General features: G+C 47.6%; 1 protein-coding gene across 3 annotated transcripts in view; it reads left to right on the top strand.

Annotated features, from left to right (window-relative positions):
• The window catches only part of TOGARAM2 (TOG array regulator of axonemal microtubules 2), a 717,735-nt gene extending 705,929 nt beyond the window's left edge, over positions 1-11,806 (top strand). For all 3 annotated transcript variants that reach the window (XM_069608717.1, XM_069608718.1, XM_069608716.1), the window contains exon 20: positions 11,016-11,806. In XM_069608717.1, coding sequence (XP_069464818.1) covers positions 11,016-11,272 — 257 coding nt within the window. In that variant the 3' untranslated portion in view covers positions 11,273-11,806. The remainder of the gene's footprint in view (positions 1-11,015) is intronic.
• Positions 11,807-13,172: the final 1,366 nt, after the last annotated feature.

The raw sequence follows: 13,172 nt of genomic DNA, 5'->3' as shown, positions 1-13,172 counted from the left end.
TCCGTGTGGAGAATGCAGTGTGAGTAAATGTAACAGTAGGTATATGGGTGAGTGACTGGTGGGAGAATGGGTATGATTATATGTGTCTGTGGGTATGAATGTGTGTTTGTGTGTTTTGTGTGTCTGTGTATATGTATGTGCATAAGAAACCAGTCTGAAAAGGGTGACTCGCGCTCTGAGTTTTAAGTCTCAAGAAAGTTATTAATTGGGTGATCCCATTTGAAGAAAGTAATCAGATTGACAAAGAATGCATTGTAGAAAACAGGTATAATCCTGAGATACACAGTCGATACACGTTTCAACCTTGTGGTTATTTTCAAGGCCCTTCTTCTAAAATACGGTACTTAATCCGTAGTAGACTCTCGTCCCTTGCGGGATTGAAGATAGAACGGTATATATATACTGTGTAGTGATAAGCACTAAGGAACCTATGCTTGTCATATCTGAGATTATGTAATGCGTCTACATCAGCTCGAAGCTGGCATGTAATTAATCAAATCTCCAATTATCGGCGGATTACCCTTTCAGAGATGGAATTACCTGCATTATTTTATTAAACTAATTTAAAAAAAAGTATGCTTCTATACACTTGCCAAATGGCAATCCGTCACAGTGAGTGACTTGTGGGTGAATGGGTATGAATATTATTGTGTGAATGTTCTGGCTAGGTGCTCATGTGGAGAATGCAGTGTGATGTTCTGAGTCCGCATGTGAGTGACTGTGAGAGAAAGTGTATGTATGAGTGACTGGTGCGTAGGTGGGTATGAATTTGATTATGTGGGCATGCAAGGTGCTGGGGGCCTAGGGAGCACTGGAGCATTGTTTACTTAAGTCACATGGCATGTTTTACTGGCATTTATGGGCAACGTCAACTTGATGTCTGTTATTATGTGGCTAGACTGGCATTTTGGTGCAGCCAGTCTAGCTATTTCTTATTGTGGCATGACATTTTTTGCCTGGTATCTACGATAAAGCAAGCATGTTAAGTATTATCATGTGACTTGGGGCGTGGCTAACCGCCATGTGAAGAGGACGTTCGCTCCTTGCGCTCCGCTTGATGCGACCATCATAAGCTGCTTTTAACTACTTTTTTCGGGGGCCCCGAACCCCACGAACCGCCTCATCGAGGGCCGATATCCTGCTGCACCTGCGAGTCGATTCCTGTGACCCCGGAGGACCGGTCTCGCCCAATAGACCGTGCGACACGATCCCGCGGACCAGGGCCAAGATGGCGGCTCCCGAGCCCTGCAAGACGCGGCGGCCCGCACTCTAAAGCCGCTCGCGCCTTAACACTCAGCTGAGGGCCGAGGACACACGAACGCCCAGCTGGACTGACGAGGGGGTCCTGTGGGGCACCCGTGAAGCTTGGAGCGCGAACGACGGAAGGTGCCAACGGGATGACCAGCCTGGAACGTCCCGGACGGGGGCGCTGCCAGCCACAGAACCGGGAGCCAGGGTCTCGGAGGCCCTTCGAGGTGAGCGGGGGGGACTAACGCAACCGACACATACAGGCGTGCCCGGCCTGGTAACCCGAAGAAGCGGCACACTACCCGTCCCCCCTGCGCCTACGGAGCCGCCCTCAGCATACTGCGATCCGCCTTCGCGGCCCACCCGATACGGCTTCCTCGGTCACTCCATCGCGGCTCACCTCGGCCACCTCGTTAGCAGTGAAGCCCGGAGGCTCAGTCGACATGTCTACCAAAGGAGCAAGGGCTAAGCAACGCCAGACCACCATCGACACGTTCACGGCGGCGGGGCCCACAGCGCCAGATAACATGAGCGAGACTCTTGCTGCAGACCTACCCGACCCCTTGGGGCCTTCAGCGGAACCTAGTAACACACAGATCCTTGAAGCTATCAAACTTTCCCAGGCAGCCGTGGAGCATAAAATAGACGCTGTCGCCATAGACTTGAACCTCCTGCGCCAAGACGTTCGATCCCTGGCCGGCAGAACAGAGGTGCTGGAGGCCCAGGTCCGCGAGAATACTGAAGCTAAGACAGTGCTCCTCAAAGATGTCGATGTACTTCAACAAAAAGTTAAAAACCTGGAAGACAGGGCCGAGGAGGCAGAGGGGCGCGCACGCCGCAACAACATTCGCCTCCTGGGGCTCCCGGAGGGCATCGAGGGATCGGACCCCACGAACTTCGTAGAGAATCTCCTGATACAGGAGATTGGAGCAGAAAAACTCTCTCAGGGCTTTGTAATCGAAAGGGCTCACCGATCCCTCACATCGAAACCCCCTCCTGGCAGCCCACCCAGACCCGTGATCGCAAAAGTACTTAACTACAGAGACCGGGAAACCATCCTCACCTTCTCGCGGTCAGGCGGCCTGATCTGCAGGGGTTCAGCCAAGATATCCATCTACCCTGACTATACCTTTCAGGTTCAAATGAAGAGGGCACAGTTCATACACACCAAAGCAAGACTGAAGGCTGCTGGCCTACGCTACATGCTCCTCTACCCCTCCAGATTGAAGGTGATACGAAACAACAGAACTCACCTCTTCGATACCCCGGCAGAGGCCCGAGACTGGATGGACAGGGAGCAGATCCCAGATGTCGAAGTCAAGAAACGACAACCCCGCTGAGCCCCGTCTCCCAGGGCCCCGGTGCCTTTCGGAGGCCCCACCATGGAACGGCCACTTACGCCGCAGCTGACCGGATTTCATAACACGAGGCGCCCGGACGAACACTCTCCTACCCCTGGAAGTTCTTTCTTGTTAAGGGTACTCATTACCCGCCCGTAGGGCACCATGCGACCGTCCTTCGGTCTAAAGGAGCGGAAACGGGTCTGTCATAGTGAGGAGCTCCTCACTCGACCTGGTTTATGTTGGGGAAGTTCACAGTTACGGGGGGGTGGGACAGGGGAAGTTAGCACAGTTGTTAAGTGCCCGAATCAGGGACAACCAAGACCATCTACATCCATTTCAGTCAGCACGGACGAGGCACCTACCCTCCGCTGGATAGGCTGGCAGCCACCGAAGCAGAAGTTCGGGGGTGCAAGTAACCCGGCTGAGACCCGCATGCACGAATCTCCAGGAAACCACAAGACCCCCACGATCCTCCGGCCACTCGTGGTGCTCCCGGGGGCGTTGGACACAGCCGCCAGAATCCCAAATCTCACATGGCCGATTCGTTGAAAATCCTGACGTGGAACGTCAGAGGCATGAACAGCTTCGTGAAACAACGGCGCATACTCTCCTATATTAAAAGAAGCAAAACCAAAATAGCCCTGCTACAAGAAACACACCTTACGTCGGACAAACTGAAAGCATTGGCAAAGGCCTGGCGTGGTACCCTGATAGGTTCCTCCTACTCCTCCTACGCCAGGGGTGTCCTGATCTGGGTGGACCCCTCTGTCCCCTTCCGGTTGGTCGGCTCCAAAGCAGACAATGAGGGCAGGATGGCAATTGCATGTGGTACCATTGAAGGGAGAGAGGTTTGTCTAGTCAGCACTTATGCACCAAACCATGATGCAACCACCTTCTTCCACTCCCTGTATCCACGCCTCGGCCCTTACAGGGACCAAACCATGATATGGGGGGGCGACCATAACTGCACCTTAGACCCCCTGAAAGACAGGTCGGACGATAAGCATACACGCCCTTCCCCGCCTGCCAAAATCCTGTCAAGGTTGATACAGCAGTTACAACTCCGAGACTTGTGGAGAGAACAGCACCCAGATGCACGTATGTTCTCCTTTTACTCCCCTCCTCACGCAGTCCACACTAGGATAGACTACCTCTTCGTGAGCCTAGAACAACAGGCAACGTTCGGCGGTGCTCAGTACCAGCCCAGAGTACTGTCCGATCATTCCCCACTAGTAGCCACCTGGGAGATCTACCCGCCTAGACCCCCGGTCCCCACCTGGAGACTTAGGGCTGAAGCTCTCCTAGACATAGCCCTCCGCGAACACATTGCTGATAGGACTGAAGACTACTGGGAAAGGAACCTCAACAGTGTTAAACACATAGGCACCGCCTGGGAGGCATACAAAGTGGTCCTGAGAGGGGAGATGATTGCAACCATGGGCGGAGCACTGAGGTCGATTACTTCCTCCTTAGAACATGCAGAGAGTGAGTTGGGGGAGCTCGAAGGCAGACTAGATCCATCCCCAGAACATTTACAGAAGGTGATTGACCTCAAACAAACCTGTCTCACACATTGGGAGTCCCTGGGTAGGCTGAGCTACGCCAAACACACTGAACGTACCCACGCTCTAGGTGATAAACCTGGTAAACTCCTAGCTTGGCTGTACAAGAGAGAAGCCCCCAGAACCCCCATTTGCCAAGTACTCAAACCAGATGGCTCCTTAGTGCACACCCAGACCGAAATTAATTCGGTGTTCTCTGACTTTTACAGCAATTTATACGCCGAACCCCCACCCGTGGACGTCTCCGACATAGAGGACATCCTGGACGACATAGATCTCCCCAGGCTAGAGCCCCATATGACGGAAGCCTTGGACGAACCCATCACCCCAGACGAGGTCAAGGTAATCATTAGGTCACTCCCGACCGGTAAGTCCCCAGGCACTGATGGCCTCCCGGGGGAATTTTACAAATTGTATGAGGAGACCTTGGCCCCACTGTTGGCACAGGTGTTCAACGAAGCCTACGAGCGGGGTGCCCTCCCCGACTCCATGAGGGAGGCGGTGATTGTCCCTCTCCTGAAACCCGGGAAAGACGGATCGCACTGCGGCTCATATAGACCCCTCTCCATGTTAAATGTTGATTGCAAGATCCTAACCTCCCTGCTAGCTAGTAGACTGCGAAGGGTAATTCCACACCTGATCCACCAGGACCAAACGGGTTACGTGCCCGGTCGCTCCATAACAGAGAACCTGCGTAGGTTGCACCATATTATATACAGCACGGAGCGGAGGCCTCAGAAATACGCGGTGGCGTCACTAGACGCCACCAAGGCCTTTGATTCAGTGCGTTGGGAATGGCTTTATGCCACTATGGCTAAAATGGGGATAGGACCTGCTTTCCTGAAATGGACCCGGCTAGTCTACACCAACCCCACCGCTAGGGTGCGCTCGAACAGGACCTTCTCAAACAAATGGGCGTTACATAGAGGCACTCGCCAGGGCTGCCCACTCTCCCCGATGCTATACATCATCGCCACCGAACCCGTAGCCACGTACCTCAGGCAGGAATACGGAGATGGGGGTATTGTAATTGACGGAGAGACCCACCTCGTCTCTATGTATGCGGATGATACGCTATTGTTCTTACATAACCCCGAACACCTCCTGCCCTACATCCTAGAAACACTGGACGGATTCAGTAGATACACGGGTATTCGTATTAACAAAGAGAAGTCCTGCCTCTACCCTCTTGCCGCCCTATATAAAAATGGCCCTTCCCTCCCCTCCCTAGATCTGGAGTGGCAAGCGACCTCCTTTAAATACCTGGGAATCACCATACACCGGGACCCATTCACGGAACATACACTTAATACGGTGAGAGCCAAAGACGCTCTAGAAAAATCTATGGAATTCTGGGGTAAGCTTCCGCTCTCGATGGCCGGTAGGGCCGGTCTACTCAAAATGGTTGCTCTCCCCCGCCTACTGTATAACTTTACAAATGATCCAGCTGATCCTTTCTCACCTCAAATCCCTATAGCAGCAATTATGGCTCATCAGCCATGGGGCTTTCACGAATCACGCACCCAATGGGAACCTTACGGAGTGGCCACCCTGGGAGATTTAATGCGGGATGAAGAGATCATGCCCTTTCCTGATCTTGCTGAAACTACGGGATTACCCGCTGGCCAATTTTTGCTCCACGGGGCAGTGACACACGCCATTAGGGTCAGATGGCCGGAGGCTACCACCCCCATGACGGAAAATACGGTCATAGAAGCATTATTGAATACAGCCGAGGGCGGCCATGAAACCTCGCGATTGTACGAAACCCTGCTCCAGGGCACGACTAACACTGAGCTTAAATGTAGAGCAAAATGGGAAATCGAATTTGGCTTAGACTTCACGGATGCCGAATGGGAGAAAATAACCCACTACCATAAAAAAGTCTCCAGGAATGCCCGATTGCAGCTCATTCAACTGTACATCACTAACAGAGCCTACCTAACACCAGAGGCTATATCTAATTTCAGGGGAGCCGAGGTCCAGCTATGCCCCAAATGTAGGGAGCCGAAGGCGGGTATGACGCATATGTTCTGGGGCTGCCCGGAAATACGCCACTTCTGGACACAGGTTCAGGGGAGGGTGGCGGACGCAGACATCGAGCTAGAGGTGAACTGCCCCGCAGTATGCATCCTGGGCAGATGCAAACGCAACCACAAAAACAAACCTCTGAACAAGCTCAAAGACTTGATCTACATAACTGCGAAGAGGCGCATAGCCATGGGATGGAGGAGCCCTAGGGCCCCGCATGAGGCATTGTGGTGGGGGGACCTGACTAAATGGATAACGGCGGAGACTGGCGCGTGGGAAACGGCAATCCTTGAACAAAGGCTAGACTCCAGCGGAGAACTACAACGCTGGGTGGCCTTGACTGAGCCACTTCTGCATCCTAATAACTCTGACGATGCCTCGGACGGATCGGACTTCCCTAGCCATCAATCTGGCCTATCGTAATGGGACAATAATGTTTACTTGGTCTTGAGTTGGGGGGGTGGGAGGGTTACGTTACTTTTTGATTATTCGTCTGATATTCAAGTGATGTATACTTGTTTTTGTTATTCTGTTAAAACCAATAAATACATTAAAAAAAAAAAAAAAAGTATTATCATGTGACTAGACTGGCATCTTGGTACGGCCAGTCTAGCCATTTATTACTGTGGCATGACATTTGTTTATTGGGCATCTATGATAAAGCAAGCATGATAGGTGTTCTTACGTGTGTAGACTGACCTGCATTGGAGACAGTTTGGACATGTGTGCTTATTTGGCATGGTATTTTTAATGGCAAAGCCAACAGGAGTATCTTCTTTCGTGGGGGTAATAGCATGTATATGCATAGCCTGCTTGGACATGTTTTCTTATAGTATCATTACTGGCAATATGCGCAAGGCAAACAGGAGTATGTTCTTATATGGGAATACTGGCATATGTAACTGCAGCCAGCATGGAAATGTCTGAGCACAAGGCGCGTGAACCTGTTTTATTCTGACATATATTGTGGGGAAAAGTGTGGGAAAAGCATAAAAATGCATTGGGAAATACTCCTGTGCACGGTTATCCTACAAAGCCGATTGCAAACTGTCTGGCTTTTCACCCAGTTGTTCACAGGAAGTGTGCTCTGTAATGCAAAATCAATTTTTTTCTCGTTTTCCCTTTTTGAGCCACTGCAAATACCCAGAGCCGCCTCGATCCGCTTTCAAGCCATTGACCTTCTGACTTGACCATTGTGTGCCTGTGCTCCTGCCGCCAGATTTAAAGGGCCTAGTAACAGCGACATTTTAAGATGCCACATTTTACCTTTTAGGGACCTTCCTAATTGAACTAGACTTTGCTGCTAAATATATTGCCTGTGCATGCCTGTATTCAGAGCACAGGGCCCACTTTCATTACAAAGTCTGCTCAGTCTCTGTATTCCCTTCTACAGGTGTGAGGTTTGGTGTTTTTGATTAGTTTGTTTCTATTTTTTGCTTAATTCAAGTTTTAATAGAAACGTAGTTGAGCATTCTTTTATTGTGGTACCCCAGTATTATTGCACTATTCACACCCCTCCTGAAGAGTGTAGCCTGCCCTCGGCCCACATTACCACAAACGGCTGTCCCCGTTTCACCTTTATGATTGGGATACCTGCTGGATTAGGGAGAGGATGTCTATCCCCGACTCGTCCCTGCACTCCTGCAGAGCATTAGTCTTTTCTTCGCGCTTAAGGCTCGTCCATTTTATAGCTGTACTTTATTCCATGTTTGGTACCATTTTGTTCTGCTCCATCACAATTACATGAGCGGAATGTTTCCAAAGCCTGTGAAGATCTGTTTTCCATTCCTCCTTCCCTTTGTTTTAAAGGAGCTACAAATTGGCTGTGCATGCGGTTGGCACCTTGCAAGAAACATATTATTAAATAAAGTAGGATGCAGTGATTTCTTTTTTGAATAACCGTTGCCGGGCAACTCCTTTGTCAGTCTCCTTGGGAACTAGGCGCTGTGTTAGCAAACTATTTGGAAATTTGTGCTGATTTAATGACCTTCATTTTGTGGCAGGAAATGGATCTTGAGGAGAACCCGAAGCTTTGCTGTGCGCAAGAAGATGTAGTCAGGGAATATGCCATCTTCCATGTAGCATGCTCATGATCCAGTCACCACCACGGCATGAAGAAAATGTTTGCCGCACGCGCGCGTCGTGTGAACAACGCTTCTTTATTCCTCAAAGACAGTTTAGAATTCCCTTTCTGTTTCCAAGCACGCTCAGCCTCCAATCACCTTGCGGAATGTTCACATCCAATCAAGTCCCCGCCTCATCACCACCATGATGGCTTGGGGAACTCTCCTTCTGAACAATAGGAGTTAAGGTCTGAATTGTGATAGTAATTAAATATACAAAAGAATTACAATACAACCATCACCAATAGGCAGAGAAACCTGACAGGTGTTTTATGCGGCAGCTCGCGCTATGTTTATGCAAGTATTTAATTTTGGGGCCCTTGGTGAAAGCATGCTTACCCGGCCTGAGTTAGGGTAAGGATTTATGGTAGTCTGTCTGTTGCAAATGTCTGTGGTGGGGTAACCTGAGTGCTACATGGGGAATACAATGTGTTTAGCTGGTGTCTCCGAGTTGCCTTTAGTGCACTGACTGACCAGCAAAAACCTTAATACTTGCAGATTATAGTCTGGTAGGGTGTCGAGGTTGTGTTAGGTTGGGTTTTCTTTGTGGGCATTGTGATAATTGTATACACTTACTATTGTTCCGTAGTATAAGGAAATATACTTGTCAAGGCATTATGTTATCCTTTCCTTAAAGAGTAAGAAGAAGCTACGGCCGACATGTTTTAACTGCTGATGGGTATATTTAAGAAAACATTTGGCTTGTAGTGCAGGATAACAGAAGTAGATATTGTTTAGTTCTTGGTTGTCCTCCATTCTACATCAAATGTCTAATCCGACCTTGCAGTGCTCTGGACAATGCTTGCAGATGCATTTATTTCTTTATTTGTTGTGTTTTGTACAGTGCTGCATGCAGAATAAATAGCATCAGAGTGCCACGACGGAAGGTGGAGGGTCGTGGGGAATTCGGCATCTAGAATGGGTCACTGGGAAAAGGAAATAGACGGGGAAGTGGGTGGGTAAGGTTGCAACAAGCCGGGGATCCACTTTCCTGAAGACCATTGTGATGGAACTGTATGTAGGCCTGATCTGCCAAGGCATATAGGCCCTGGCAGCAAGGATGGCAGCTGGAACCCAAGCACTTTTTCCGATTGTGTGAAACTGCCATATTCCTTATGCGCTTGTGGATGCATCCAGAGATATGCCTCTCTGAAACACAGTCCCCTTCTACTCCCTATTCATATATTTAGGACAACCTTGTCTTTCATAACACTAATTCATCTGCCTTGGAGGGCTGTTTTATAATGTCGTAGGTTTGATCACATTTGAGTGCACTGTGGGGGTAGGTTAGAACTCATGGTGGCTGCACCCTTCATTAAGGTTTAGAAGCAGAATATGTTTACCATGGTGTTATGTGGGCCTAAGCATGAACCATGGAAGCGTGGCTGGGAAAATTGGAAGGCAGATTTTGGAGGCATTTCACAATGCACCTCCAGACCACCAAATATTCTACAGTTGGGTGCCGCGCCTCTACTTACGTGGGCTAATTATAAAAAGCCTATTTAATTTAAATATTCATATTGGAAGAACCTAATGACTGGTTATGTATTATGAGAACAGAATTAGAAAACGGAAGTTCCCTATTTTTAGTCATTTGCATATAGTGTTGAATGCTTTATAGTGAAGATCCAATGCAAAATGGACTATGCGGGTCCGCTCTCACTACAAAGGTTTGGCGATGAAGAAGGTTTACATTAGGGCCTCGAATGACAACTTGACATGCCATCAGCAAAGGAAATATGTAGACGATTTCTTAAAGGCATTGCCTATTTATCAAAAGACACAATTGTATATTCAGCTGTTTCCAAGTAAGGAAATCAGACGTATCGTTATGAATGCTTGATTTAAAAGGTGAGAGACAATGGAGATAACAGGAGCCAAGCTTCATGCGCCCAGAGTATATATAGACGATGCAAATTATGTCGAGAAGGAAAAATCGAGACATTAATACATCTTATTCTTGAGTGTCAGAAGAACATTTTGTGAGATGTGTTACGAAAGTTAAAACGGAGCAAAGGGACTTTTTCTGGGCTAGATGTATAAATGGCTGTCGAATATTGTTCATTATTGTCCTCCTGTTTTTTTGGGAAAGATGTCAAGATATTACTACCTAAAGAGTAGCACATTTTCCATAGGCAAATGGATATTTACTCATCAGAATTATTTTATTATCTGTGTTTTTAGTCCTGGCATAGGAATGAAAATTCTATATCACAGGTTGCACAGCACGTGCTACACACACAGCCTCTTAAGGTGGGAGACATCCTGGCTTATTCATAAGCAAAGGACCTCACAAGCAAAGGACCTCATTGGTTACTTGTTATCCATGTTATTGAATATCATTGGTTGGAGATTCTGAGCAGTTAACTCTTAGGCGTGCGATTTAGGAGACCTTCTGTTCCTAATACTCTGGTCCCATATTAAGCCAAAACTGGTCAGGGGGGATATTTAGACGTTAAAGAATTGGAGGGCACTAGCCCCTGCTGGGTTGTACTACTGAATAGCAATGATTGACGCAAACAAAGAGAACGTGTCTGGTCTGCTAAATTATTTGAAATTCATTAAGATCGCAGTCTTAGCAGTGAGGTTACATTGGATCTATTTGATGACGATTCGGGATGTGAGATGACAGCATGGCCTTCTACACCTCAGATTGTTCTAGTCTTACATGCAAACATCCTGACCTCATTGTGTCTTTTGTCTTTCAGTGCTTGTGTCTTCTGTCTACCCGCGAAAGCCTCAGGCCGTCGAGCGACATGTCCTTCCCGTTCTCTGGTACTTCCTCAGCAACATGACCGGCAACGGGGTGTTACCCGGAAAGACTGGCAATGTTAAGGTGGTTGTCACCAAACTCACTGAAAGCCTGTTCCTTCAGATGGGAGCCAGCCTGGAGGAATATGCCGCAAGTCAACCGCAGCATGTAATAAAAGCGCTTCAGGAACTCACAGCCAGGAAACACCTGTGAAATGGCCGCTCTTCCTCCAGGAACAGCACTATGTTAATGACCATAGAGAATGCAATAAATTGGCAATGGTGCTTGAACAACGAGTCCACTGGGTACAGGAACACCCCTGGGTAGGCATAAAAGCCATGTGGAGGACGTACAGGGATAGTGGACGACCTTCAGCATTGACACTGTTAAGAACATTCCAGCAAAGCCGTCCGTCAGAGAGGCTGACTATCAGTCGGCAGTCACCACCATTCAGCGGATGTTTCATCACCACACATCATTTTTTAATGCAGCCGTTCTTCAAAGGGTTCCTTTCCAAAAATTGTCCTCCAATATTCTTGAAAAGATTGCTTCACCATTTTTAGATCCATATACGATGTAGGACTTTTGCGCCCAGATGCTAGGAATTATTGTGGCTATTGGGTCGCACAGAGACCATGCATTTTTGTTCAGTTCAACATATTTTCTTCCACCGTAGAAAGAGAATCCGCTAGTCCGAGATGTACATACTGTATCATGAGTTAGAATTAAAAGCGCATATTTTTTTAAGTTTTACTAGTTGTGTTTCTTCTTTCTCAAGAATAGACAACCTCCCATGCTAATATATACTATGCGAAGAACCAACGAAACACCTGATAAGTGAATATCTATGTGAATTGTTATCTGCCTGCTCCCAAATTCAAACGTGCAGATTTCTCTCAAAATTCTATCCGTCTACAGGGAAAAGGCTCCCTTTGCCATTATGAGCAGCACATGCACTGGTGGGTTTGAGACCTCTGGCCGTCTACTTTGAGTTTGGTAACACTCTAGTCTGATTTCCCATTTCATTGTTTCTAGCAGCTTCTCTTTTTAGGAAACCTTTGCCGTTTTCTTGGGTACTTCTTCCATGGGAAGATATCAGGTTTACGTAGGCAACGTCTTGAGAATCGTCATCCAAATTCTGCCCGCCTAGGATTGAGGAGGAGCAGAGCTGGTTTGGGGAAAATAGTAACAGTTCATGCAAATTTCAATATCTATTTAGCCCGGGCTATGGCCTTGAACTATCAACGTAACCGAACATTGAGTCGATGTTTTGATGCAGCCATAACTAGATGAAAGACAAAGGTTATGTTCCACCATGATCCTTCTGGAACTCTGCACAGTCACGAGTATCCAAGACAAAAAGGCATCACATTTTAGATTAGAGTATTTTTCAGTAGAGGTTCCACATGCAGGATGAGCTCATATGTGTGATTAGGAGTTCTGTACCACATACGTCTATACTTTGGAGGGAATGCAAACCCATACATGGTAGAAATGACATGTCTACCAGTGCTTTAATGTCTGATTGTCCTTTTCATGGTCTTCTAATGATGCATAACATGGAGTTATTATGCTGAAGACTCCATACTATTTTTAGGTGATCAATGACCATCTTGCCAAATTCTCTTTCTCTGTCTCGTATTGATGCTGGGGTCAAAGAATATTGTCAGAGGCTGAACTCTCCCAAGACTGAGATCCTACATATGCACTCATGAAAGCAACCAATCAGCTTACAGTAGCCAGCATCTTTAAGTACTTCACATCACCAATACATGAAGGATTCCCAGGCTCAATTGAGGATTAGGCAAAGAATCTGAGGTTATCTGGTACCAACGTCCTTTCATCGCGGGATGTTTTTTCGATGGTTTTTTTACAGTGAATTCTTTAATGAAAAAAACCATCATTTTTTAGGGGGGGTTAGAAAATGATATATATGGGGTGTGTGTGTTCGGGAATACATACAAAATTTAAGGGAATGGGGTTTGCGGGGGGAACCCCCCCAAAAATAATGTCAGAAAAATGTGATGGGTTTATTCGTTAAAAAATCTGCGGTAAAAAACCCAGCAAAAAAACATCCCGCGATGAAATGACATGGAACCCTCTACCTAGACAG

This window comes from Ambystoma mexicanum, chromosome 4q (genome assembly GCF_040938575.1).
Source record: "Ambystoma mexicanum isolate Mex_15411 chromosome 4q, UKY_AmexF1_1, whole genome shotgun sequence".
In the NCBI taxonomy this organism is placed as follows: Eukaryota; Metazoa; Chordata; class Amphibia; order Caudata; family Ambystomatidae; genus Ambystoma; species Ambystoma mexicanum.
The sequence above is the reverse complement of the archived record's forward strand: the minus strand, read 5'-3'. Positions and strand labels throughout refer to the sequence as shown.